Below are 27,269 nucleotides of genomic sequence, written 5' to 3'. Positions count from 1 at the left end.
TACCAACTACACATCAAATAGGTATAATTTTGGTATGCAAACATTAACAATTGCCGTTTAACTTGTACATTATATAATTATACACAACTGTGTTTTATATTGCATGCTTGTTAATTTTTTAGACAAGATTTCATTACAATTACCTAATTAATATATCATTACAATTAACTGTCACATATTTATATAATCATAAAGACACTGAAAAGATCTCATTGATTAATTATCTTTGTTTTACATCCAAAATGTTGTTGAGTCAATTTTTACACTTTAAATGCACACTGATAATCAAAAATATAATTTATATAGAGCACATGACATAATTTTGATATCATCAGTCAGTGCTTATTTTAAAGCACCATGTCTCCTGATGATCGAAAATATTTCAATAAATCAAACTTGTGAAAAATGTACTAAGAATTTTGGTAAAGCAAGTAATAATTTACATGTTATGAGCGATTATTGGTGAATTTTCCTGTGTAACTATATTTCTACTGCGATACTTACGCAGTGAGGGCATTTTATGCATATTTTGACCTCTTTTTGTAATTAACGTGGGTTGTAAGTGCCATTAATAATGTGTAAAATGTTTCCTTTTGGTAACTATACAATAACATACATTTTATTTCATTTTCAAAATTTTCATGAAAATAAGCATTAATCTGGAGGCGTGCTGCTTTAACATTAAGCAAACATAAAATTCTTTTTATCAACATATCATCATCTATCACACACAGAAAGTTTTACGTGGTATTCATCACATGAAACTTTTCCAAAATCTTCAAATTTGTCTTTCCAAACTTGTGTCAAACTATCAACATCTAACTTCTCTAACTTAAAGCATGTAAACTCCAGTAGACGTAAGGGTACATCAACAGATAGTTTCTCCGTTAGGGCATCTAGAAATTCTACAGATAGCGGTGACTGGATACCACAATGTTTGGCTATAACTTCTTCTAGATTAGAAGTATTGCTGGCGGATGACTGAAAAAGTTGCTGAAGGACGTGGTTTGTCAGTTTGGGATTCATCGACAAGTCTAGTTTCTGTAAATGCTTTACAACAGCTGGTAATCTATGGGGGTAAAAAGACTTTGGATTAATAAATGGATACACAATAAGATTTTAGACAGGTTGTGTGGCCCAGTTTTAATGATTAGGGGAATTACATAAAAAGCAAATAATTATATATTGTCATTAACCCATCAAAAATATATGTAACAAATTCATGAAACTGCAATATTCTTTCATTGGTTAAAATAGAAATTTATTAAAAAATCTCAAGCAGCCATGTATAGATAAAATAATTATAACAATTTTAGATTTTGCAATTGGATGTGGTGATATACAAAGTTTTTCTGTGTTAAGCACACAAAAATAGCAAATAGAATATTGTATTAGACAACAAGAACCGTCAGAAGGACAGCATGCCAATCTATTTGTAAAACAAAAGATTGGATAATTTCTAAGTTCTAAAAGCTAAAAAAGCAATTTTTACTTTTCCTTCTCTAACTGAAGAACAACAAAAACACATCAAAACATTGACTTTGTTACGGTCAAATGCCAATTTTACAGTATTTGAATTTAAAAATGTTACTAACCTAATAAGAAAATCAGCATCTTCCATAGCTAGGTTACACTGACACAGTATTAGCTCTTGTATTGCACAGCCATCCTGTAACAATATTATATAAAACTTACAGGTTACACAACACAGATTCAAGATTCTAGAGAAAGCTCCATAGGAGAAGTAGTTTCTTTCCCATCTGCCCTTGAACTTAGTTTAACTAAATCCCTTAAATGTGTTCCAAGTGCTTCTGCAGATTTTAATGCATGAAAAAAGGTGCATTAACCCTCTATTAACATACAGCTCATGACCTTGTTAAATAATGCCCCTTCACAAAACTGACATACATGTATATGATAGAAAGAAATGTTTCTATGAGGCTAACAAGAGGTTTAGAAATGGATTTGATTTTATCTAATTTCCAATTTATACATGTATATATGACCCAAGTTTTGGTCATGATTTTTTCAACAAAACGGTTCTTAACATTTTTAGAAAATTTCAAAATAAATACCGACTGAATAGCAAACAGTGCAGACCATTTTCAGAGGACACGAATGTGTTAGCTGAATTTTGTGTGTACTGATTTCATGAGTAAAATTAGTCATTAGTTGTTTAAAAGAGTTAAAAGATATTTCTTGTTTCATATACTAATAGAAACTATAAAACTTAGAAGCAATTATTTAAAAAATTATTTTATAAAATTTTAAGAAAGATAAAAACATTCAAGATCCAGGCAATATTTTACATGTAATGTGCGGTTTAAGACTGATTTTGAAGTATTTTATCACCATATTTCTATTGTGTTACTAATGCAGTAAGGGCTGTTTTTGCATATATTGAAGACTTTTGGGGTAACTTTTGTGAATTGTAAGTGTAAACTGCTTTATTTGTTCACCTCAAAATATTTTACTTTTAAATACATCTCCAAAACTTTCTTGAAAATTAACATGAATCTGGAGGCGTGCTGCTTTAACATAAGATGAGTATATAATTCCCAACTAAAGCTGCCATAGATGTGACAGATACCCCCACCTAATCTCTTTGACACTGGATATCAGCTAGTGCAATATATCATAACTTTGAAATTTTAAAATATATATATAAAAGTTATTTGAAAAGTACAGAATTTCAGTGCAGACAAAAAACATTCAAATTTTGACATATTACATTGACAATGAGACTGCACAATGAAAGGATGGGTTCAGGACATTGCCTTGTTAAGGTGAAAATATTATTCAAGTTTAAAGAAAATTCTTGATGCGGTATACGTTTTATAGAGCAGACACAGATTGTATGACATTTGACTTTCAACAGTTGTCTGACCATTTTACCAAAATATCAGCAAACAAACTTACCTGACTAGCAAAGTTATACAGTTGTCTGTACACCTGTGATGACCTCTGGTCAGTTATTGTTGAGGTCAAATCTAATGAGAGTATCTTTACTGGATTTTGACACTTCAAGAAAAGTTCGACTCCTACACACCCAAGCACATTGTAGGAAATATCAAAATGCTGTAAACTTGAACCTAAAACAAAATTATTCAAAACATTTCACATCTTACATTAACTCAACATATATTGTTTACGTCTTTTTTTCTTTAATTATAAATTAATCATGTTTTTTGGAATTGCATTAGTGACAAGTGACTTGGTTATTTACATTCATGTATGATTTTACACTACAACTTTGACCCCTTTCATGTCAAGATACATTTTAGAAATAAATGGGACATTTCTGAAATAGGAGCTTTAAAAAAAACAAAAAACAAAAACAAAACAAGCAATATAAAAACAAAGAATGTGGGAGAGTGAGTAATGGTAACATACTATGTAAAGCTTCGGTCAGCTGTTGTCGGTCATTTTGAAAGAGTTTCCCTGTAAGTTTACACGATGACACAGATAACCTATTGAGCAGTGGAAGTCCTTGTATTAGTGAAGATATACCAACCAGACAACCATCATACAAAGGATTATGACTTATGTCTAATACAGTCACATTCTGAAATATAGATTATTATGATGTTGATTCTGAAATATAGATTTTTATAATGTTAATAGGAAAACATAGATTAATAATTTAATTAACAACAATATAACATTCTATCACAAGTGGCGTCCATGGCCCAGTGGTTAAGGTCATTGATTTCAAACCGCTTGCCCCTGACTGCTGTGGATTTCGAGTCCTGACATGGACATTCAATTCTTTCATGTGACGAAGCTATCCAATGCTGTATTTCAATAAAGCAATAATCTTTATGTAAATATACATAGATTTTGATCTTGTGAAGAGCTTTCTCATTTAAAATTGTTAATTTATTTTCATTCTATATTTCACTGCATATTCATGGTTTAGAAAGAAGAGGATCAAAATGAATAAATAATATTCAATTTAATACTTGATATTGAGCTTTCCACCTTGTGAATTTACGGTTATACCTATGCACAAATTCTGTGCAATTAAATACCAACATGAAAATTACAAAAAAAATCCTATAATATATACATTTTTTCTTACTACAATTCTGTTTTCAAATACCGGTAAATGAAATAAAAGTTCAATTATAAATAGTAAATCATGAAAATAGTGATTAATTCCAGCATACCAAGTCTTCTATAAGTACATGTATAAATCATTTTAATATTTTTAATTTACCAAATTACAGAAGAATACTTTACAATAAGGAAATGTAATATTACCTGTAAAGTTTTACAATTTTCTCCATTAACAGCTGTACACAGAGACTTTAAACCTTCCACAGTGATGTCATTACATGATAGGCCAAGATAAGTTAAATTTGGTATAGTGTTTAACACTTTACACAAGTTCTCCAGCCCAGCATCACCAATTCTGTTTCCTAAAACAATCAACAAATGATCCTGTATTATCATAATGTTTGTACATTTTATAAGTATAATAAATACAATAAGAATCTATATGATTTCACAATGATAAACATCTTAAGAAGAACACTATAATTTATTTATTAACCTTCAATAAATGATATTTTTTTGCTCTTTCCACTTTAATAGGGTATTTTTTTATGTGAAATTGCATAATTGATAATGGAACACAGAGTCCTAATTGTAAAACTAAAATATATTCCATTAATTGTCTTTTAATTTTTTTTTTTATTCATGTGTATTTTGGGACAGAACCCTTTCTTCACTTAAATAATGTAGAATATGAATGGTAAAAATGAAAGTTTAATGTTCAGTAGAGCTGTCATTGATTGAAACTAAAATTAAGAATGTAAGTATAAAAGTGAAATAATATCTCAATTTATAAGTTTTTTTGTCATTATTTCTCATCCGATATTGATATATAATTAATATGCTTTTGACTGAATCAATAATGGCTCTAATCTAAAGTGTGTTATCACAACATTTTGTAATGCTGTCCGAGGCCAATTTCTAAGCACAGGTGTCCTAAAAAGTATATTTAATAAATACACTATACAAGACAAACAACTGTGATCAATTGACACATAATCATGACATAACCAGTATCACAGTTCAGTTAGCTCCTATTGTTGGTACTAAATTTTCAATAATATTTCTAACATTCTATGATACAGACGGATGATATTCATTACCAACAGAATGTTCTTTAACTATTCTAAACTCACTCTCAGATATCCCAACACTTACCTTGTAAATTTAGTTCCCTGAGGCAAGTTTGATGTTGTATAGCTTTAAGTACTGGTTGAAATCTTGTTGGGCGAAGGGCCAGGTCACCTAAACACAGCTTACCGGTTACCTCACATGACTGTAGTAATGTTGATATATTCTTGTAACATACTGAAATACATCAAATTGTTATATACCAAAACAAAGAAATTATATATAAATTAATTACAAGTGTCATAAAGTCATCTTGCTTAAAACCATATGAGCCGCGTCACGATAAAACCAACATGATTATATCTAGTGTAAGAGTTCAGGTATTGCACTCAGTACATTTGTATATTCGACGTCAATATTCTTGTAAAAGACATAAAACTTAAACTATACCTTTTAAGAAAGTTAAAATCAATTTAATTTACTTAATTACAGAAGAAACATGCAATTATTGTTGATAAAAGGCTGACTGATTTATCTACAACCACTGAACAAAGAAAACATATAAATCTCGCATTTTCGGAGATGTACGGGTTTGATGGTCATCTGGTTTTGGTGGTCCTTTACTAGTATATATCATTTTTATAGTTCCTTCTTTTCCACATTTGAATGCTACAACAGATTTACTGTTTTCAAATTTTAAAGTTACCTGTTTTGAGTGCACTGCATACATTTTTATAACTTTCTGCCATAGGTGGCTGTTCATCTTTACTTTGTACAAAACTTTCTACCTACAAATAAGTTAAATTTTCTATTTTAGCACATCAATGAAACTACATACATATCGATACATGTAGAATAAAATGGCATATCTAGAAATGCTGAAGTACTGAATGTAACATAAATCTGTAAATCTATCTTGTTATACTGGAACACCTTTGAATACATTTCACTATAGATTAAAGTGTTAAAATTTGTTCAGGTAAAAAAGTTGAACAAGAAAACTGCAATTGTTAGAATTGGTTTTTGGACAAATTGCGGCCAGAAAAGTCAGATTCTCTCCAACTTCACTGCTGAAGAAACACCTACCACACCTGTGTATTAATATCATTAACAAGCATGATCATGGTTATATTCAGTGGTTACCTGGCAATTAAGCTACATTTGTAGATAGCTTTAACAAATGCAAGAACTAACAAAAAATCCAAGGTATAGCGGTACAAAATAAGTAACTGCAATCACTCTACCATGGTAGCCATTATCAAAATACTAGTCAATACAAGGAAAGTTCAATTAAACATTCATATAATCACAGAAATGATTTTGAATTTCTTAACTATCAAAGAATAGTAACTTACCAGGTCATTATCTATCAGCATTAGACTGACAAGATCATCAGGTGAAAAGTGTGCTCCATCTTTGCCGAGAGTCAGTTTTAATTTTACACCTTTCATTTTAAAATACCTGGTGGCCGCTTCCTCTGCAAGCCAGGAAAATGTTTTAGTTCCATCATTGTCTACCACAGGGATCAGTAATAAAACACCTTCAACGTTCACTTTAACTCTTATCACATTATTTAAATGATTATTTACTGACTTCTCCCTACTGGTAGCACTAACAGATTCTCCCATAGACTGGTTTACAATTATTGCACTATTTTCAGTTGATTGAGCACTAGAGCACAGTCTATCATTTAAATGTGTTCTGGCTGACATAGTTACAGAACTTCCAAAATCTGTCAATTTCAGTTGTTTTTGAGGATTTTTCTTACCGAAAAAATTACCACTAGAAATTTTGGTAGCAACAGTTTCTTGTTTTGACGGAACTATTTCTACATCGGAGTCATAGTCACTAAATAAAACATCAACATCATTTCCACCTATCACAGTATTATTGAATTCCTCCTCACTATCAATATTTGTTGTATTTGTCAATCTAGAACCCTCATTTCTCACTTCGTCCTGCTGATTTACCACAACTCCTGCCTCACTCTCAGAATCAGAGTCAATAACTTTAATTCTTTTCTTCTGACTGCTACAAGAGTCCCTATTTGACCTATCGGAGTGAGGTAATGGACTAACTGATCCTGACCGACTTCGTTTACGTATATTAGCAGTAGATAGGTACCCATTTACATCAACTTTTCTCTGTTTCGATGGTTTCATATCATCTATCAGCCAATCATTCTCAATAAATTCTTCCTCAGCAATCAGAGCTGCTGTATCCTGATTACTTTGTTTCCTAGAAGACTGTTAATGTAAAACATAACAAAATAATAAATGCTTTTTTTTAAATGACAACCTTTATCATTTTTCTACGAAAAGACAAACTAAGATTAGAAACCTTAAGAATAACAAGATGGTTTGATCTCTTACAATAATTCCCCTTAAGATATTTTAATTTAAATGAACTTTTTTCTGTGACGGAAAGACAAAACCGTTATCAGGATTTTTTTTTTAGTTTTTAAGAGGTGTAACTCAATAAAAATTCTTGCTAAAATAATTGGACTTGGTCAGAGACCTACCATTATGTATGTTTCAAATGTAATGGTAACATAAATTTTGGTAACTTCACAAAGTTGAATAATTCAGAATAATGGGTCCTCGAAAGTGCCCTACAATTATGATCTCAAAGATATGTGTAAAGTTTAAGTGAATACTTTCACTGGTTTAAAGAGATCTGAAGTTACATGCAAACATGCAAAATCTTAAACATGTATTACATGAACACTGACACCTGGGAGAGTAGATAGAAAAGTTTTCAGTGTATATACATTGTTATCAATTTCAAATGTAGACTGGTTTAACATTAATCAAAAACACAAATGTTTGGACTGCAAATTTCTACAAATCAATGTAAATAACTCACCTTTGGTTGTGAAGACTTAGATGCTCTATATGCTGATTGACCAACATTAGATATTGCCTGTTTGTAAGCTTCTGTAGCACACAGATCATAATCATCAGGATCATCTGAGAAGTTTTCATAAGCATTTTCTGATTCAGTTTGTATAGGACTGTTACTTTTCCTCCGGGCACTTAAAATTATAATGAAAACTGAGAATGAAGTTTATTTTGCGACAGTTTAGACTAGAATTTTGTTCATTCATAATTGAACAATTTACCTCCATACTACACTTAATATTAATTACATGATTTTAAACAAAGTAATTACAATTTCTCCAGAGAGTCACTTACAAATCAGTGTAGGATAATGCTTTGATCAACAAGTCATTGTCGGAAAATGTTCTGATTCTAGAATTCAATTCAAATACATGTATATTAACTGTAAAAGAAACAACAAGAAAAAAATGCCTGAATGCAGGTAGAATGTGAAGTTCAGTTACTGTTCTAAATCAGTTTATATGACAAATGATACTGAAGATTTCTAAAACACGAGGCAACAAATACTATAATAATGATAATGATAATAATAGTACCTAGAAGAAGGAAATGGCAAAATTAAAATCCCCCACCCCAAGGACTTATCCTAACCATTAACACTATTGAAATATATACACAAAGTAGTTACATAACCATATTTAATACCCAAATAAATAAAACAAAGAGGCAATAATCATTTGCCAAGAATTATAAAATCAAAAAATAATCAATCTGAAATTACTTGAAAAATGTAGAAGAATATGGCAGGCATTATTTATGACAAGCCTGACGCCAGCCTGCCATTCATCAATCTAAAAACAATAGACAGCCTTACCTCAAACATTTCACTAAAGAATCATCAGAGTCGTCAGAATCACTGTATATCATCACATCATTTCGTGACTGAGATTTTTTCTCAGTTTTAGATTTACGCGAGATTGTTGGTAAATCATAATCTTCATTCTCCGTCACTAGGGCAGATGGTCTGGCCTGTGACAGAACCTTGTTCCGAGTTGTTCCTGTATCAAATATACATATGAGCCGTGTCATGACAGAACCAACATAATGGGTTTGCGACCAGCATGGATCCAGACCAGCCTGCGTATCCGCGCAGTCTGGTCAGGATCCATGCTGTTCGCTATCAGTTTCTCTACTTGTTATAGGGTTTGTAAGCGAACAGCATGGATCCTGATCAGACTGCGCGGATACGCAGGCTGGTCTGGATCCATGCTGGTCGCAAACCCATTATGTTGGTTTTGTCATGACACAGCTCATATATTTATTACCAAACTTTATGAAAAAATTATTAACAAGAAGTTGATCACAGGATAAAAACATGTTCTTTACACCCAACCATTTGCATGTTATGATTCATAAACTTAACATTCAGATTACCCTTTGAAAAGCCTGCTTTAAAATTATAAAACACAAACAAGAAAATTGTCTCTTGCAGTATTTCAATTTCTGTTGTAATGATATATATATAAACTGACCTCTGTAAGCAGGCATTTTCTCTCTCAATATTCCTACAATATTGTTAAACTGAATCTCAGTCTTCTTATCAAGCTTGTCATTTTCTTCTCGTAACTTCATCAAGTGATCTAATGCTGTCATTTGCTAATATAAGAACAGAGATAAACATTTACTGATAATCGTTACATCAAATTTTTCCAGCATATTAAGATAACTTATAAACAAAATAAAAAGTTTTAAATAAAAAATTGTTTTCCACATAAGCAGTTCAAGGAAAATCATATTCCACTGCTAGCAGGATAATTCTAATTGTATATATTGTAAATTGTAACACTAAAATCCCATTTAATCACAATGGACACTTCAAGGTTACAGACAGGATAAGTCCATTACCTAAATTCAGTGGTGTAAAAAAATTGTTTAGCTTTGTTTTTCTGTTAGCTACTAAAATACATTCAAGATTATGACTTGTAATATGGCTAAATTATGCTTTGTTTGTTTGTTTGACTGGGTTTTACATCACACTGACACAGTATAGATCATATGGCAATGTTCCAGCTTTACTGTTGGAGGAAGACCTCAGGTGCCCTTTCGCGCATTATTTCAGGCATGAACTGGAACCTGAGTAGAACCACCGACGTTCCGTAAACTAGCTGGATAGAAATTATGCTTTAAAACATAATTTAAAACTAAGCGCAAAAATAATAAAATATATTTTTTCACAATATTTACTTATTTGTTACCTATAAAATAAGACTGTTAATGATGTAATTCTTACAAAACTAGAAATGTGTCATCATGCCACGGATGCCCCCGCATGCAGCCAAAATTTCAGATGGTGCATTAATTTTTTTTTTTCATTTTAAGTTCAAAGCCCTTAAAACTTTTCAATGTTAACACAAACCATTTCCATACAACGTTCAAGGCACTGAAATTATTCAGTCTTAACCTTTAGAAAAAGCATATTGCATATTTGTAGCCAAAATAATGGCTAAAAGAATGAGTGCTGAAACTGAAAGTTCAAAATTTTTCCAACATTCAGGAAAGATAAGTTTGTCTAAAATCATTGAACCATGACCAAATTCAAACTTAAACTGCTTATTCCTAAGATGTATCTATATTATTTTCAAAGTGAAAGGGACATAACTCTGCCAAAAATCCATCAAACCATGACCAAATTCCAACTTGACCTGCCCATTCCTTTGACATATCCATATGTCAAATTAAAATTGTATATGTAACACTGTTAGGTAGATAATGAACAGAAACTGTAAATTTCATATTATTTTCAAAGTGAAAGGGGCATTACTCTACCAAAAATCATTGAACCATGACCAAATTTGAACTTGACCTGGGCATTCCAAAAACATATCCATATGTCAAATTTGAGTTGAATGTGTTGTACCATTGGGGAGATAATAAACGGAAACTGAAAATTTCATATTACTTTCAAAGTGAAAGGGGCATAACTCTGCCAAAAATCATTGAACCATGACCAAATTTGAACTTGACCTGCGCATTCCATCGACGCATCCATATGTCACGTTTGAGTTGAATGTGTTGTACCTTGAGGGAGACAATGAACGGAAACTGAAAATTTCATATTATTTTCAAAGTAAAAGGGGCATAACTCTGCCAAAAATCATCGAACCACGACCAAATTTGAACTTGACCTGCGCATTCCTTTGACGCATCAATATGTCACGTTTGAGTTGAATGTGTTGTACCTTGAGGGAGATAATGAACGGAAACTGAAAATTTAATATTATTTTCAAAGTGAAAGGGGCATAACTCTGCCAAAAATCATCGAACCATAACCAAATTCGAACTTGACCTGTATCTTCTCATGACGTATCCATATGTCAAGTTTGAGTTGATTGTGTTGTACCGTTCTTGAGATAATGAACGGAAACTGAAATTTCATATTATTTTCAAAGTAAAAGGGGCATAACTCTGCCAAAAATCATCGAACCATGACCAAATTCGAACTTGACCTGTATTTTCTCATGACATATCCATATGTCAAATTTGAGTTGAATGTGCCCAACCGTTCTTAAGATAATGAACGGAAACTGATGATGACGGAATGACAGAATGACGGAAGGACGGAAGGACGGAATGACGGAACAGGGTAACACTATATGCCCCGGCCATTACATGGCGGGGGCATAAAAATCTTATAACTAATAAACAATTTAATTAAATTGCTTACATGATCATCTTTGGCGAGAGCATTGGCACCATACTTCAGCAACAGCTCTACAATGTCCAGCCACCCGACACTGGCAGCATCAATTAGTGGTGTCATCCCCTGACATTTAGGTCCGCCTCTATGATTAATGTCCGCCCCATGCTTCAACAGGTACTCTGTAATGTCATACCAGTTATTGTTGGCAGCCTCGTGTAGCGGGATCCAGCCACTGTTATCTTGTACATTGACAGGGTGACCCTGACACAGTGTATGTAATATATTAATAAGTAATACACTCTGCATTTCATTATTAATATTTTAGTAAAGAATACTGTTTTCATGCCTTTACATTAGTCCGATTGTCCTATACTTTCTACATACAATAATGGATAAGAGCATGTTAGACGTTTTACAACTGAAAAAGTAGTGCTGAACATGTAGTTATGTGATGTAAAGATAGCAAAATGTAAACAAAGTAGTATTTTGACTTCCATACAAAATACTAATTGACTATTGTATCTATAATAACTGCTAACAGAGATAAAGATGCAAAAGATAGTTCATGTTTATAGCAAATGAGTATGCTTTTGGAAACTGTAACAAGATACCGAAATTAAACAGTTTTTGAGAAATAAAAATGATAGCATTTCTGAGGCATAATGGGCCTTTAAGATAAATTCGCTCCTAAATAATTACTACTAATTTTCTCAAAATTTAGAAATATAATTCTAAATTAACCAAACATGTAAGTACTATCGATAAAACCAATTTTCCTACACCAAGAACAAATTGACGGTCAATAACTGTAGTTTATGATGAGAAACAAAATTTACCTCAGATATCAATTGTTTAACTTTCTGTAATTCACCTTTAATACATGCACGATGAAGTGGTGTCTCACCAAAATCATTTCTCTGTGAAATACAAAACACTATATAATGATGTAAGAAAAAATAATTGATCATATTCTACTGCTTAGTTCAGTACCATACATCTTGCTTTTCTTTCAAGATGTTAAAACAACTGTCTCACTTTCATTGTTTAAGCATTCACTAGTGATCAATAAAACACATGTTTCTGGCGCATAATATTTATTAAACAACTTGATAGCTATATTTTTTCTCTATTTTATATACAACATTCCAATTTTGAGCATTTTGTTTAATAACTTTATTTTCATTCACAATAACTTCAATCCTCAAAACAAATACAATCAAAATATTACTTCTGGTATTTTACTAACTTCAACCATTTTTGAGACGGACGCGCCCTCAGGCGCGTTCAGAGCTAAGTCATCTACACATGGGATTTCGTTGGCTACTATCGCGCAATGTGTCCTAAACCAATTAACAGCCCAAGAAATAGTACATGAATTTGATCCTTCAAAACTCCCATACTTTGTCTGGATATCTTAATATCTTCCATATTAAGCCTTTTCAATTTCAAATTAAGTTATCCAAGTTAAAATATGAACGTATATTATTGATAAAACGTTGTAGTCCCGTAGTATTATTGCACAATATGCAAATTACTGCTGAAACGATTTACCGCTGTCGAAAAAGTAGGACAGCAAATTATACTACAATAAAGGTGTAACCTCTGAGTTCCAAGACATTATTAGTAGGAAATAAATATTTCTACATTATACAAAACATTATTATTAACAAATCAAAAGTTTTTCGTGACTCTAGGATAACTCGCGCATTAATAAAAGAAGAACTATTTTTGTGACTCATACCGCGGGTTTAGCTGAATATTCAGCAGTTATTAATATATTAGATACAGTACAATGGTTAGTATAAATATCTATTTTTGAAAATGCATGTAAGACACTTTACCGTCATGTAGTCTTTCATGGTAAGGAAGTTATAATATCAGTTCTACTTCCGATTCTTGTGGTTTGTTTACATATTTTACTAGGTCATGATATGAGTTAACCTTCGCTATTCTAAAAATAGATTCTGCTTCACCTGTTCTGAATTTGGACTGGCGATTAGGAAGTACACATTAAACATGTAATTAATAAACCAGCGGATTGTAATGCAATACTTTTAGAAATGCTATACAATTGTAAGAAGCAAACTAGTTGAAAATGGAATTTAGTGTGAAGTTGAAAAGGACAACTAAACACTGTAGTGCTTAAGTGACATTTAAATTAAAATAAAAACGATGTGCTCTGGCCTCTACATCTTTACCTTGTAAATAAAAAAATCTAAGAAATACACTATTAATTGCTGATGATTTCAACCAATTTTTTTTTTAATGAGACATATCCAAGAGAAATAAAAATACAAATGACTTATATTTTATTGTCTGTATGCCCACTATGATATAACACGAAGCAATTCTAAATAGCATTCTCAAATGTATAATGTATTATGTTTGAAGTTTATTTGCCTGGATTTATTCTAGAAATATTTCGTTGATAGTTTTTTTTCTATTTACATATCATTTCTTAGAATAAATCGATAAGGACACTGATTTACAAGTTTGACCAGAGTTTTTAGGCATAAATTTCATTCTGTATTTAAGTGCTTGAAATCGAAAATCTGAATTATATCAATTTGGGACACAAAATATATTGCTCTACAAATCTCGAACTTGTATGGAACAAATTTTCTCTGTTATATATTTTGTGTTTTGTTTTTGTTTTGTTTTTTTTTTCTAAAAGAAGCCTTAATGTCTCTCCGGTTGCATGTCCGTCGCATTCAGTGCTGCAGCACTTTGATTACCTTTTGTTCTTTTGATCGTTTACCATTCCGTCTTGCCATTCTCACTGTGTTCAAAACAATCTCATCATCGTCTTCTAAAAACAAATACATCAATTATCTGAAAATTTTCACCTGTATCTTATTTGAAATATTACATTTCTAAATAAAGCAAATCAGAGCTATAGATTGTAAAAGAGTATTCAGCAAAAACATCTATCTTATATGATATAAATCAACTAGCAGGGTTGCCAGCATCATAGATAAATAAAATTCCCTGACTTTTCCCTGACTTTTCACTGACCAAATTAGGTTTTTCACTGACTAAAACTACCAAACTTAAACGGTCTCCACCTCCCCTACAGCCGTCCAATTCACCCCAGGGCTTTCTTTCCTTCTATAGCAGGGGCCATTATAGGACTGTTTCCCTAAAAGAAATTCTTTAAAATCATGCAGTTTTCCCACAAAATATAATTTACATCAAGTGTTTTTTTCCCCTTTTGCAAATATACCATTAATGTATCCCCAAAATTAAGGGCAGGGCTGCTTCCCCAACCTGTGAAAAAAAGCCCTGCACCCATAAGTTTTTTTGTTGGTTTTTTTTTTAATGCTTTTAACAATATGGTCAACAAAACATGCTTTATACATCTAAGTTTGGTTTTTTGTGTTCAGTAAAATGTTTTTGATAAGATCAAGTCTGAAGCAAAACTATTATCTTGAGCTACAGAATACTGCCATAGCCAATATAATTAATAACAAGAGGGTCATGATGGCCCTGGAATTACTCGTCTGAATATAAAAACTCTCCATGAACAAGAATAATTTTGACCCCAGGGCTTTTATTTGAACAAAGTTGGTAAACACCCATTGGAAAATGTTTCATGCCAAATATCTAAGCTCTAGCTCTTTTGTTTTTTTAAAAGAAAACTTTTTAGTTTTTACTATATATACATATAAGGAAAATTAATGACCCCATGACTGGACCAGTTTTGACCCTAGGGCTTTTATTTTAACAAACTTGGTAGACACTTACTAAAAGATGTTTCATGCCAAATATCACAGCTCTACCTCTTTGGGTTTTTCAAAGAAGATATTGTTTTTTGTTTTTTTTACTATGTACATAAAAGGAAAATCAGTAACCTCCTGGGGTGGGGCTTATTTTGACCCAAGGACTTTTATTTGAACAAACTTGGTAGACACACACTAGAAAATGTTTCATGCTTAATATCTAAACTCTAGCTCTTTTGGGTTTGTTACAAGAATTTTTAAGTTTATATAAACATATAAGGAAAATCAATGACCCCCTTGACTGAGCAAATATTGACCCAAAGGCTTTTATTTGTACAAAATTGGTAGACAGTCACTGAAGATGTTACATGCTTAATATCTAAGCTCTAGCTCTTAAAAGAGGTGAACATGGTTTTTTTTCCAGTTTTTACTTTATACATATAAGGAAAATTCTTCAAAATTATTTTTCCCTGACTTTTCCTTGACTTTTAAGGATTTTTATTCTTCACTGACCAATTTTCAAAATTCCCTGACAATTCCCTGACCTTGAAAAAATATCAGATTTCCCTGACTTTTCAAGTCTGCTGGCAACCCTGACTAGATACAACGGTTTTGTACTATGCACTGAATACGCACAGTTTTGATATTATAACGTGGGTACAATAAAAGTTCAATCTTAGCAGTAATTTATTCAACTATGAGAAATCATTAAATTGCATCTGCAGCAAATTTTCATAAATACTCATTCCTGTAAAGTTTCACTGAAATATTATGTACTAACAATATGAAAGGAACTTGTACATTGGCAACACAAATACTGGTATCACTTCGTTGTTTAAAATAATTAATTTACAGAATAAATAATATGTCACAAAGTTACCTTCCTTATTGTGGTGCAGAAGCAGTATGCGTTAGAAAAAAAATCTTATTCTACATTAAATCTACTTTATTTTTACTTTCAGAAAAAGTTTTACCAGATTCTGTAAAATCTGACATGTCGACTTCTTCTTCCATGTTAACCATATCATTAAAGTCTGTCACATCATCATCATCTTCCATCACCTGACTCTCCTCCTCATATTCTACATCTGTTATATTATACTTGGTTTTCACATGATCTAACTGATCTGATGCTTTCTTCAGTGACTTCTCATCTTTGTTGATCTTAAACAGCTCCACCAGACATCTGAGTGCTCGACACTGTCACGATATACAAGAAAACACCAATAGATGTTGTCGGAACACAGCAAATGTGGGTTTTTCAAAGCTTATCCCCCGGTACAAACAAACTTCAATCATTACAGCTTAACAGTGCACTACCCGTCACAATAGATTAGTCAACATGTTGTGCTTAATTTCTCAACAAGTTGCATTTATTTTCGAAGCTATAACTGTAAAAGTTTGTACCCCAAGATTAGCTGGGAAAACCTCAAAATATTCTTAAGTCCAAAGTAAATCTATTACAGGCAACAATAATACATTATACCAGCGCCAAATAAATTAATGAATTATAGTGTTTAGCTAATAAAGCTTCATTAGGCACAAAAATTCTACTAAGTTTATCATTTCTATAATAATCCTTTCATGGTTAAATCATATAGTAGTAAACTAAAATCAACAAATCAATATTTAATCAGTTAGTGAGTAAAAGAATCATTTTGTCTAAAAAAATGTCATGCTACTGACATTTGTCAAACAAGTCACCTGTATTGACCATTGACCCTAACAAATGATAGTATTTAATAATTGTCATGAATTGAATTGCATGTACATGAATACACACATAAAACAAACATGCAGTATGATTTAACAAGATTATAGGAACTAGAAACATCCAATTAATCATGAACATTCAGCAAAAATATCAGGTGTTATAATATATAAAGGTATACCTGCAGTTTTCTGTTACCAGCTCTTTTAGCAGCATTGTGAGCATTAACATAGGAATTCTGGACTTTTTTATAATCTACATCATTCTTCTCCTCGTATGATGCTATATTTAACCAACTTCTACAAACCTGTAATATAATACATTTTGTCTCATCATTTTATTTATCATCTACTTTAATTTTCTTATACTAGTTGTTTAAAATTGTTCTTAAATAAAATACTTCAAACATTACATTACATTCTTTACAATGAGCATCAGAATATTGAAATAAAACTGTATTTATTTTTTATATAGTAATGTCCAAGAGTGAGAATACACTTCATCATAAGTATGTAGATGGTAGCAATAAAAGCACAAGCATTCCCTGCAATTAATATCATTTAATGATAACAATATACAAATAACAAATTATGTATTTATTTTTTATTTATTTTTTTTTGGGGGGGAGGGGGGGGGGTACTTTGTTCTAACACAGTAAAGGTCATATTGTGACTTTCCAGCTTCAGTGGTGGCGGGAGACCTCAGGTGCCTCTCTGTGCATTATTTCAGGCAAGGATAGGCACCTTAATAGAACCACAGACGTTAAATAAGCTAGCTGGATAGCTTCCTTACATTAAAGTATCCAGTCTCTGGCAGAAATCAAACCAAAAACGGTGTGGGACTAGTGGTTTGAAGTCAACTACCTTAACCACTTGGCCTCTTATGGCCCTCCTCAAATCTTGTTAAATTATGTACCACTCTGTCTCAGAAAAACAGAATATTTGGTGTTCACTCAATGAAATATACTCCAATCTTACACTGATTAAAACAAATATTACCATATTTGTATTATTTACAATTTATTCTCACCTGTTCTTGGTTTTCATTTCCATAGCATTCTATTTCCTTCTTATAGTAAACAATAGCTTTATCATACTGGAAACAATCACTGTATGTTTGAGCCAGGGAAATATAGGTTGGTATCAACTCCTTCTTCTCTTTATTAGCTGATATACTAGCTGCTAGCTACAATACATAACAACTAACATTAATCTGTTAATACACTTTTTTTTTACAATTTTAAGATCATGTAAAAGGTAAAGGTTTTGTTTATTATAGTGTCAGCCCTACTGAAAAGGCCAGCCATTTCTGACTTATGAGACACCTTTTGCTTGCATAACATGTACCTCCCAACTCCTACCACTATGCCAGGCACCAGGCAGATAGAAATCAGTAACGATTCATTTTAACTACCTCGTGGCTCACAAAGCAGCCATTTCTGAATAAGATCATGTATTATAATGTAATATTCAAGTTCAATTTATATCATAACATAATGTAATTTTAACTCACTAAAGAAAATTATAGTTAGAATGGCTTCTTTTTCTATTTTAACAGGTATCAAGAAGAAGAATTTCTTAAGGCACTTTGTCTTTCATTCTAATCCTGATTTGTTTAATAATATTTGAAATGCTTTGTGTATATCGTAAATTGTAACATGTTTACGTGTATATTCTGAGAAATAAAACATGTTTAAACAAAATAACAGTATCAAATGGTGAAATATAATTTTAAGTGTACACAGCCACCATAAGTAAAAATTAACTTTTGGGGATTAGAACAGGACATTTCCAGCTAAATTAATGGAGGGTGGCTCGGATGTCCTTCACAGTCACTTGCCAGCACCAGTATAAAACTACCATTTACCTCCTGTAAGCTAACTTCATATCTTCCTCATATAAAATAACTGAACATTCACTTCAATACAGTCACACAATATTACATTTATATACAGAAATAAGCCAACATAGTTGAGGAGTTAAAGTCTTTATCACTTAGGCTACAGAATATACACAGGCAAAGTTGAATGTTGCTCATTAACTCAAAGTTATATGTATAATCTATGTTGTTACACTGATAAATAAACTCACCACTTTGTTATAATAGATAATGGCAAGATCAAACATTTTCAGATCTACAGCACAATCTCCTAGTTTATCATACAATGGTATCCTTCCAACCAAATCTTCTTTACCCACTTTTCGCATGGTGTCCATTGTCTTCTCCATACACAATACTGTAAAACAATATCAAACCTTCATACATGCTTCACCAATTTGTTAAGGAGACCTGCAAGTTTTTTATGTATTCTTTGTAATTGATGATTTAAGAAAATATCTACCCAATGTTGTACTGCGCAATTTGAAAACAGTAAAACATTTCCCAACATAAATTACAAATTGGCATGTAACCTTGGCAATTCATGTTCAAGGTATGTAAGATATTAATCCAATAATTTGTTCAAATTTTATTTTAGTTTTATATCTAAATCACATACTTGGTTTTATATGTAAATCACATACTTGGTTTTATATGTAAATCACATACCTGGTTTTCCAAGTCCATTTAATTTATAGTTTACACAATTTTATTTTAGTTTGTGTTGGAAGCTATAGGCTTAATGAATCACTCTCCAACCCGTTTCGGAACTAATCAGTACTAAGCAATGAGTGTAATGTTTCTTGCTCAAGGAAACAACAGCTTGCCCCTGACAGGGTTGGGACCCATGACAGCAATCCTTAGATAACTAGTCTGACGTGTTTTAAGGCTCAACTGATCATGAACTAGCACAGAGTAATTAAATTTTACTTAAAATACATTTTTTTAGGGAGAATATCATTTTTTCTGAAAATTACAAAATATATAATGACTTGTCATTATAGTGAACAACACAGACCATGATCAGATGGATAAAAGTGCCAGTTAATCATGGACTGCACTTATCCCAAGGATAGAACTTATTGCAGCCAGCAGGCTAAGAATTAATAATGGGAATGAGTCTGATAACCTTAACTTTACAAACAAAAAAAAACAATCATTACTTTAGGAATTTGCATTATTTAGATAATTGGAAATGTATAATACATGAAAGATGCTGAAAGACAATAAAAAATAATAATTTAAATGAAAGGATAACTAGCTTTTGATTTAATTTATTCAACATCATGACTATTATAAGAGACCCTTTTCTTAGGATCTTAAGAATTTCCCTAGAGTGGATATTAATGGTGTAACGGTTTACCGGTATACCGATATATTGCAATATGAAAAAATTAATTTCGAACCGCGGTACGATTTTTGGAAAACCGGTATTTTATAAAAATCATTATTTTCAATTAATTGCCCTCTAATTTTGTACAAATTTCACATAAAATCTTTAATTGGCAAATTTTGTTGCCGCCAACATAAGATAAAAGTATCCGACAACTAGTACACTTAAAAGTCAATAAGCGGCCGCATAATTTACATAAGCGGCCCAGATGTGAAAGGTCACATGCGACTAGTTTTGTTTATCAAATTGTGTGACACTACTTTCTATTTATTCCTTACATTTTTATTAAGTTTCTACTAAAAATATATACATATAATGATAATATTTAAATGTTACTCTATCTTTACATCAAAACATATACACGACAATACGTATTGCAATATATTGCAATACACTTCAGCAAAATGGCAATATATTGCAATACGGTTTTTGCTGTATTGTTACACCCCTGGTGGATATTGATACCAAACTGCTTCTACGTCTGTTTCAATGATACTACTTACGATAGAAAAACAAACAAAATTTAACATTACATAATATTTACCTGTCTTATAACAAGCAAATATTTTAGAAACTTCCTCTTCATTATTCTTGTTAATCTTATTAGCTTTCTTTAACAAGTGGCGGGCTGACTGGTACTTTTTCAACTTTATAAAAGCCTGAAAAGGATGAATGACAAAATAACATTTATTTTATTAACTTCTTCCTGCTAGAAAATTAAGTCAAGCATTTGAAAAAAAATCTACTTCATGTATGAAGTAAACTTGATTTTAATAACATGCCATTCATGATTTGCAATATTGTCAATAAATGATTTTTTTTTCCTTTCAGCATTCTGAAATAAAGTTTCCTTATTTAAAAAAAAGAAAAGAAATTTTCTATGTGTAAAGAAAATTAATCATTAATGTACAACATAGCTACACACAAAATGTCTACCTGTATTTTAAGCCATAAAACTTCAGTCTCCAATAGTTTATTCTTCAGTTTCTTAGCAGTAGTGATTGCATCATCCAGGAATTTACCAGCATCTTCAAGTTTGTTACATCTTAGATATATTTCTCCTAACACTTTCTGACATACATACAACATATCGGTCAAATAATACTTCCTGAAATCATACAAACAATTAAAGCTACATATTTCTTACATTTTTTTCTATCATTTTTTTTCGTTTGATTTCAAGAGATATCCATACTGTTACTATCCACATGGTGATGATACAGGTTGCAAGGTGATGGGAGTCAAAATTAGCCTTATATTGCATTATTTTAAACACAATCAGAGGCACCAACCACCTTCCATAATTATTGTTGCTAAGCTACACTCTCCATTCTAACCTTACCATAGCACAAACCATAGATGTTATTTGAGTAATTACAAATTATACATGATTTACAGAACAAATCATTAAGGTTTAGAACTAAAAGCTGAAGTTGCATTTGATGAAACAAGTGTTAATCAAAATGAAACCAGAAAAGGGCAATTACAAATTAGTTATTGATGACAAAAGAAAGAAAGGAAAATAAAGTAGAATCAAATACATACTGACATAGAGACAAAGCTTTATTCAGGTACTGTCTACTATTGTCAGAATCTTCTAATCCCTCATATACAAGACCTACAATTATCACAATATACTTTCATTAATTAATTAATAATTATCATAATATAGTTTAATTAATTAACAATTATTACAATATAGTTTTATTAATAAATAAATAATTATCATAATTTTCTTTCATTTACTTCTTAACTTGTTTGAAATTAAGGTGAACAGTTTAGAAATACAAAATAACTTTGTTTAATCATTCTACATATTTTTAATATGAAGATGCATTTGAGAAGTTCCGATGGAATACCAAAATAATCTGATCACTGGTTGCTGTATATTATAGGTATGAGAACAAAATTAAATGTTTTTTTCTGACATATAAAAATAATTGTATAGCTTTTTCATCAAATAAAATGGTAATTACACAAAATAGTCTATTTTGCTTGGTCAGTTATTATTCAAAAGATTGCATGTAAAAAAAAATTGTACTAAATTACAACATATCTCACTACGACTGAGTTTTTGATACAGTAAGATAATAATCAACTTACCTAGATTATAAAAGTTTCTTGCTTTCATGTCAATAAATTCCTTTTCATCAATGGTTCCCTTCAGGTCATCACAAATCTGTAAACTTTTCAAGTAGACATGTTCAGCATTTTTACTGGCTCCCCTTCTAGTTTTCATAGATAATGTCCTCTCATTACTTTGTTCTAGAAATGTGTTACCAATTGTTGTCAGGGCTCTTTGTTCTTCAACTAAATCATCACATTCTCTGAAAAAATATTCAATACAGAAGTCAATTTGCTAGTAGTTACTGCAAAAATTTGTTATAATTTCACAAGAAAGTGGTTAAAATTATTTCATAGTGGTCTTATCATTTTATCAGGGAATGCGACTGAATACAATTCTTGTCATATAATGTTTTACCTTTAAAGAACCTGAAAATATGCTTGCATGATGATATGCATACTCATATAGTATTACATATACATGTATTATAAATTGTTCATCTGCAACATGAGAAAGCCATATTTAAAGGGACTCCACTGAGTTTTTTTTGACATGATGGTACTGAAAATATTTTTTCCAGATACATTTTTTAAATTTATTTCAAAGTATATTTCTTAACTATCTTTGCATATATCTCTGTTTAAATAAAGTGCCCCAGCTCATTCAAATAAGAAATTTAAATGATCTGATTTTAGGCATTTAAACCTCAGTGGAGTCCCTTTTAATAAACAGGCTTCTAGTCAATTGAATGACTGAGTCACTCAATTCAACATATGGCAGTGTGGCCAAGTGGTTAACATATCAAACTAGTTATCTAAGGATCGCTGGCCTCCTGGGTTCAAACCCTGTTCGAGTCAAGCCGTTGTTTCTGTGAGCAAGAAACTTTACACTCATTGCTCAGTACTGGTTAGTTCTACAAATGGATTTGAGAGTTTCAATAATCTTATAGCTTCCAACACAAACTAAAATAAATTATTTTAATAATTATCTAACATGTGTGGATCTGTATTATATATTTAGTAGCTTTTGGGTATTTCATATTTATATTGATTACTTTTATTACTGTTTCATTATTTCAGAATGTAGTACATGTACAGGTGTTTCACATGTATAACACTGTCACTTCTGTATGAAATGTATTGTCTTTCTACTTGCAGGAGTATAATTTCTCAAAGATTTGGGAAGGGGCCCTTGCTTTAAATTTTGGGGAAAAAGATGTGGTAATTTTACAAAAGGGGAATTTTTTAGGAGGGAAAGACACCTATAAATAGCCCCTGCTATTGAAGGAAACAAGAGCTGTCGGTAGGACAGCATGCTTGACTTTTCCCAGTGCTTGATAGTAAAACAAAAGCATGGATAATGTAGAATTTCCCAAGTTTAAAAAGTGCAATAATTCTATCAAAGTCCATATTAGAGTTATGGGCCTTAGATAGATACTCTCATATAAGTGTGTGAATTCCAGTACTTTTGGAGATACCAACATGCATGCAAAAACTTAATCAATGTGAGGCACTGATGCCTTGGTGAGTCCCTATTCTTTGGAAGACTGGCAATAGAAAGCTGTACGAGATAAGTTCAAATACCTTGCCAAAGAGAGATACTTCTCATGTAACGAATGAGCTTTTTCGTAATCTTTCTTCTTACAGTAGCATTCCCCAAGCAGTCTGAATGCTACAGCTATATCAATCTTTCTCCCGAGAACTTCTCTCAACCTCAGTGCCCTCTCATGCTCCTCAATAGCAGCCTCAAATTCTCCTACAATCAAAACATCATAAGAATCATTAACTATGAGCCAATTGTCCTGAACTTAAAATAAACAATAAATATACATGTGTAGTTAGACATATATAGTTAGACATATATAGTTAGACATATATAGTCGAGTTCTCAGTAGCCCAGTGGAATGTCAGGACAGCAGATAAATATAATGACAGACTGCATTTTTATTCAGATCAAATTTTATTCTTTTTCTTTGGCATTGCTGAGCTTATGTGCAAAATTCAAATAATATAATTATGCTGACAAAGAAGTTTGCTAATACAGGTAACAACCTTCACAGTCCACAAATACATTTCTAGTAAAACTCTATTTGGAAACTACTAAATCAATTTCACAAAATGATGCAAAATTTAAAGAAACTAAACAATTGACAAGAAGCAACATAAAGGAAACACTTATCATTACCTACCATATTTTTCATAGATGTCACCAATATAATTGGAGATACGAGCTTCATTTTCCAGATTACCTTTCTTTTCAGCTTTCAGCCGTTGCTTTTTATATGCTGAAGATGAAATAGAACAGACAACTGTTAATACAATGGCTTTTGTAGTAAACAAAAGATTGCAAATGCTGATCATGGTAAAAGGGTATAATAAGGTAATAAAAGAGCACTATATACACAGTAATTTACAAATAATTCCCATTTGTTCCAATAATCAACTTCACTAATATTATAAAGTCCTGTTCCAATAAATTAATAACTTCTCACTAACATTATGAAGTCCTATCATTTAATTTTAGATTGTGAATACTTATACATGTACATGTATGTAAAAATTGTACCTCCAAAATTTTAAATATGCGTTGTTTTTTTGTTGTTTTTTTCAAGTAATATATTTGACTTGACTAAAAATCACCTTTAACTAAAAATATCCCTGGTCCCTGATTATAATTAATGTTAAACATTATAATTGTGAGAGGGAGGGTGATGTTAACATATTAAATTGTGACAAAAAAAAAAGGTAAAATAAAATGCAACTCTAAAAAAATTTCAATTGTAACATGAGCTGTCACAGGAGACAGTGATACTCGACTAATAAAATACTGGACACAGTAAGGAAGACAAAACTATGAAAGAAAAATCAAATGTATAATTATGTATTAAGTTATAGTAAAAAATAACATTTGGTAAGTCAACATAAATTCCAAGTTCAAGCGGGAATAATTCTGGAAATAGTCATGCTAGAGTTATGAACCTTGTTTTAAAACATGTGTGTAATGATAAGAAATATATATTTGAAGTTTGATACCTTAAAAAGTAAAGAAGTTATAATATTTGATAAAGAAAATCCTAAGTTCAAAGAGAGATAAATCTGAAAATATTGCTTCAAGAGTTATGTACCTTGTCAAATACATGTAAGATGTAATTGATGATAAGTATATGAAGTTTGAGGTAGATACCTTTAAAACTAAAGAAGTTATAGAACATGTACTAAAAAATACCATTTTTTAAATAAATAATATGGGGAGATAATTCTTGTAATATTGGTGCTAGAGTTATGAACCTTATATATTTGAAGTATGAAGTTGATCCCTTAAGAAATAAATAAGTAACAGTAAAAAATAATAGTTTTTAAGGAAAATTCTAATTACAAGGGGAGATAAATGTGAAAATATTGGTGCTAGAGTTATGAACCTTGTCACATAAGATGTGGTTGATGATAAGGAACATATATTTGAAGTTTGAGGTTGATACCTTAAGAAATGAAAAAGTTTTAGGGAAAAATATTTTACTGCACCAACTTTAATCTGAAATCTGGACGCGGACGCCGATGCCGGCGAGTAAGACAGCTCTCCAGTCAAGCTAAAAATGGCATTTTTTTTGTTAAGAAACTGGATTGTGAAGGCCTCAAGGGGCTTTTTCAAATTGTGGCAGGGCCATTACAAGACCCCTGTTATACAGTGAAAATTAGTTCTGCTTGGAATGCTAAGTAGAAAGTAAACAATGATGAACATTCATTTTCAATGAAAATGATGAAAGTGGTGTAACCAGGGCTCTAGCAACTAGGTGATTTGAGCAACTAAGTCACCTGAATTTTATGTACTTAGCTAAGTTTGATCATGGTGAAATCGACTTCGGTGTTCTTTACGTACAGCATGTACAGATCTTTACAATCACACAGCGCTTGTCAATAAATTATATCCTCCCACCGAGCGTAACTTCACTAAATTGATGATAGCTGTTACCATTTGGTCTATTTACCCCAAGACAACCCAAGAAACTTGTATAATATATAATGTTACTTGTATAAATTGGAAAAGTTTTATTATAAACAATGACAGATTATGATTGATTTATAATAGAACATAAAACCCTTGTAATTAGCAAATGTAACATCACATTTAACTCATAACTGAGCATATTTTATACAATACCTAACAAGTCAAGTCATTTTTTTATAAGTTGGATACATATATCAATTAACATGAGCTTTTTACACCAACTACAACAAAAACGTTTTAATCAGAGTTGAGAAAGTTTACACCATGAATTGGTTTTAACATATTTGACATTAACTAATGCATTGTCACATCGACAATGTAAATTTACATGCATAAAAAAACAGGAAGTTAAATGGGCCAAACCGTTCACACTAAATCAGCAAAGAAATGAGATGTTGAAAAATAATCATAAAAATGTTTTGTGATTTAACTCCTTAGCCCACATTGATGAATTTAGTGTTGAATAATTTTTAGTCCAAAAAACCTCCTTAGCCAACAATTTACAGGGTTGAATAATATTTCGTTCCAAAATAATTAAGTGGAGACCTCAAAAGCATCAATGCCTAATGTTTGTCTAACTTTGTGGTCGAAACGTCTTGGGACGAAACGCTTTGAAAGACATGACAAAACGATTTTACAGATAAATAATATTAAGCTCTTTTTGTTTAATACTCCATCCCTATCAGGCTCTTGACTTTAAATACGTACAAGCCAATGCTTTTTCATCATCGTTGTCCATAGAGCTTTAAACTAAAAATAAAGATTAATTTACTAAATATTTTATTTTGTTTTTCGCGGAAACTTCCTGCGCATGAACATTTTAATGGCCCC

The 27,269-nt window shown here is 31.4% G+C and overlaps 1 protein-coding gene across 1 annotated transcript; it reads right to left on the bottom strand.

Annotated features, from left to right (window-relative positions):
* On the bottom strand, positions 1 to 27,269 carry LOC132725691 (tonsoku-like protein). The gene is made up of 25 exons (XM_060710875.1): positions 27,147 to 27,269; positions 24,622 to 24,717; positions 24,017 to 24,188; positions 22,472 to 22,695; positions 21,914 to 21,986; positions 21,305 to 21,476; positions 20,913 to 21,027; positions 19,188 to 19,333; positions 18,127 to 18,282; positions 17,279 to 17,404; positions 16,361 to 16,586; positions 14,403 to 14,476; positions 12,504 to 12,584; positions 11,692 to 11,928; positions 9,500 to 9,623; positions 8,842 to 9,025; positions 7,993 to 8,161; positions 6,483 to 7,373; positions 5,834 to 5,915; positions 5,215 to 5,364; positions 4,264 to 4,421; positions 3,394 to 3,565; positions 2,920 to 3,092; positions 1,596 to 1,669; positions 1 to 1,069 (listed from the first exon to the last, which is right to left on the bottom strand). The coding sequence occupies exons 1-25, from the start codon at positions 27,175 to 27,177 to the stop codon at positions 718 to 720; spliced, it is 4,458 nt and encodes a 1,485-aa protein (XP_060566858.1). The 5' UTR covers positions 27,178 to 27,269; the 3' UTR covers positions 1 to 717.

The sequence above is a fragment of the Ruditapes philippinarum genome, unplaced genomic scaffold (assembly GCF_026571515.1).
Source record: "Ruditapes philippinarum isolate M1 unplaced genomic scaffold, ASM2657151v2 ctg912_1_1_1_1, whole genome shotgun sequence".
Lineage (NCBI taxonomy): Eukaryota > Metazoa > Mollusca > Bivalvia > Venerida > Veneridae > Ruditapes > Ruditapes philippinarum.
Note: the sequence above shows the minus strand (reverse complement) of the source record. Positions and strands in the feature narration are given on the sequence as shown.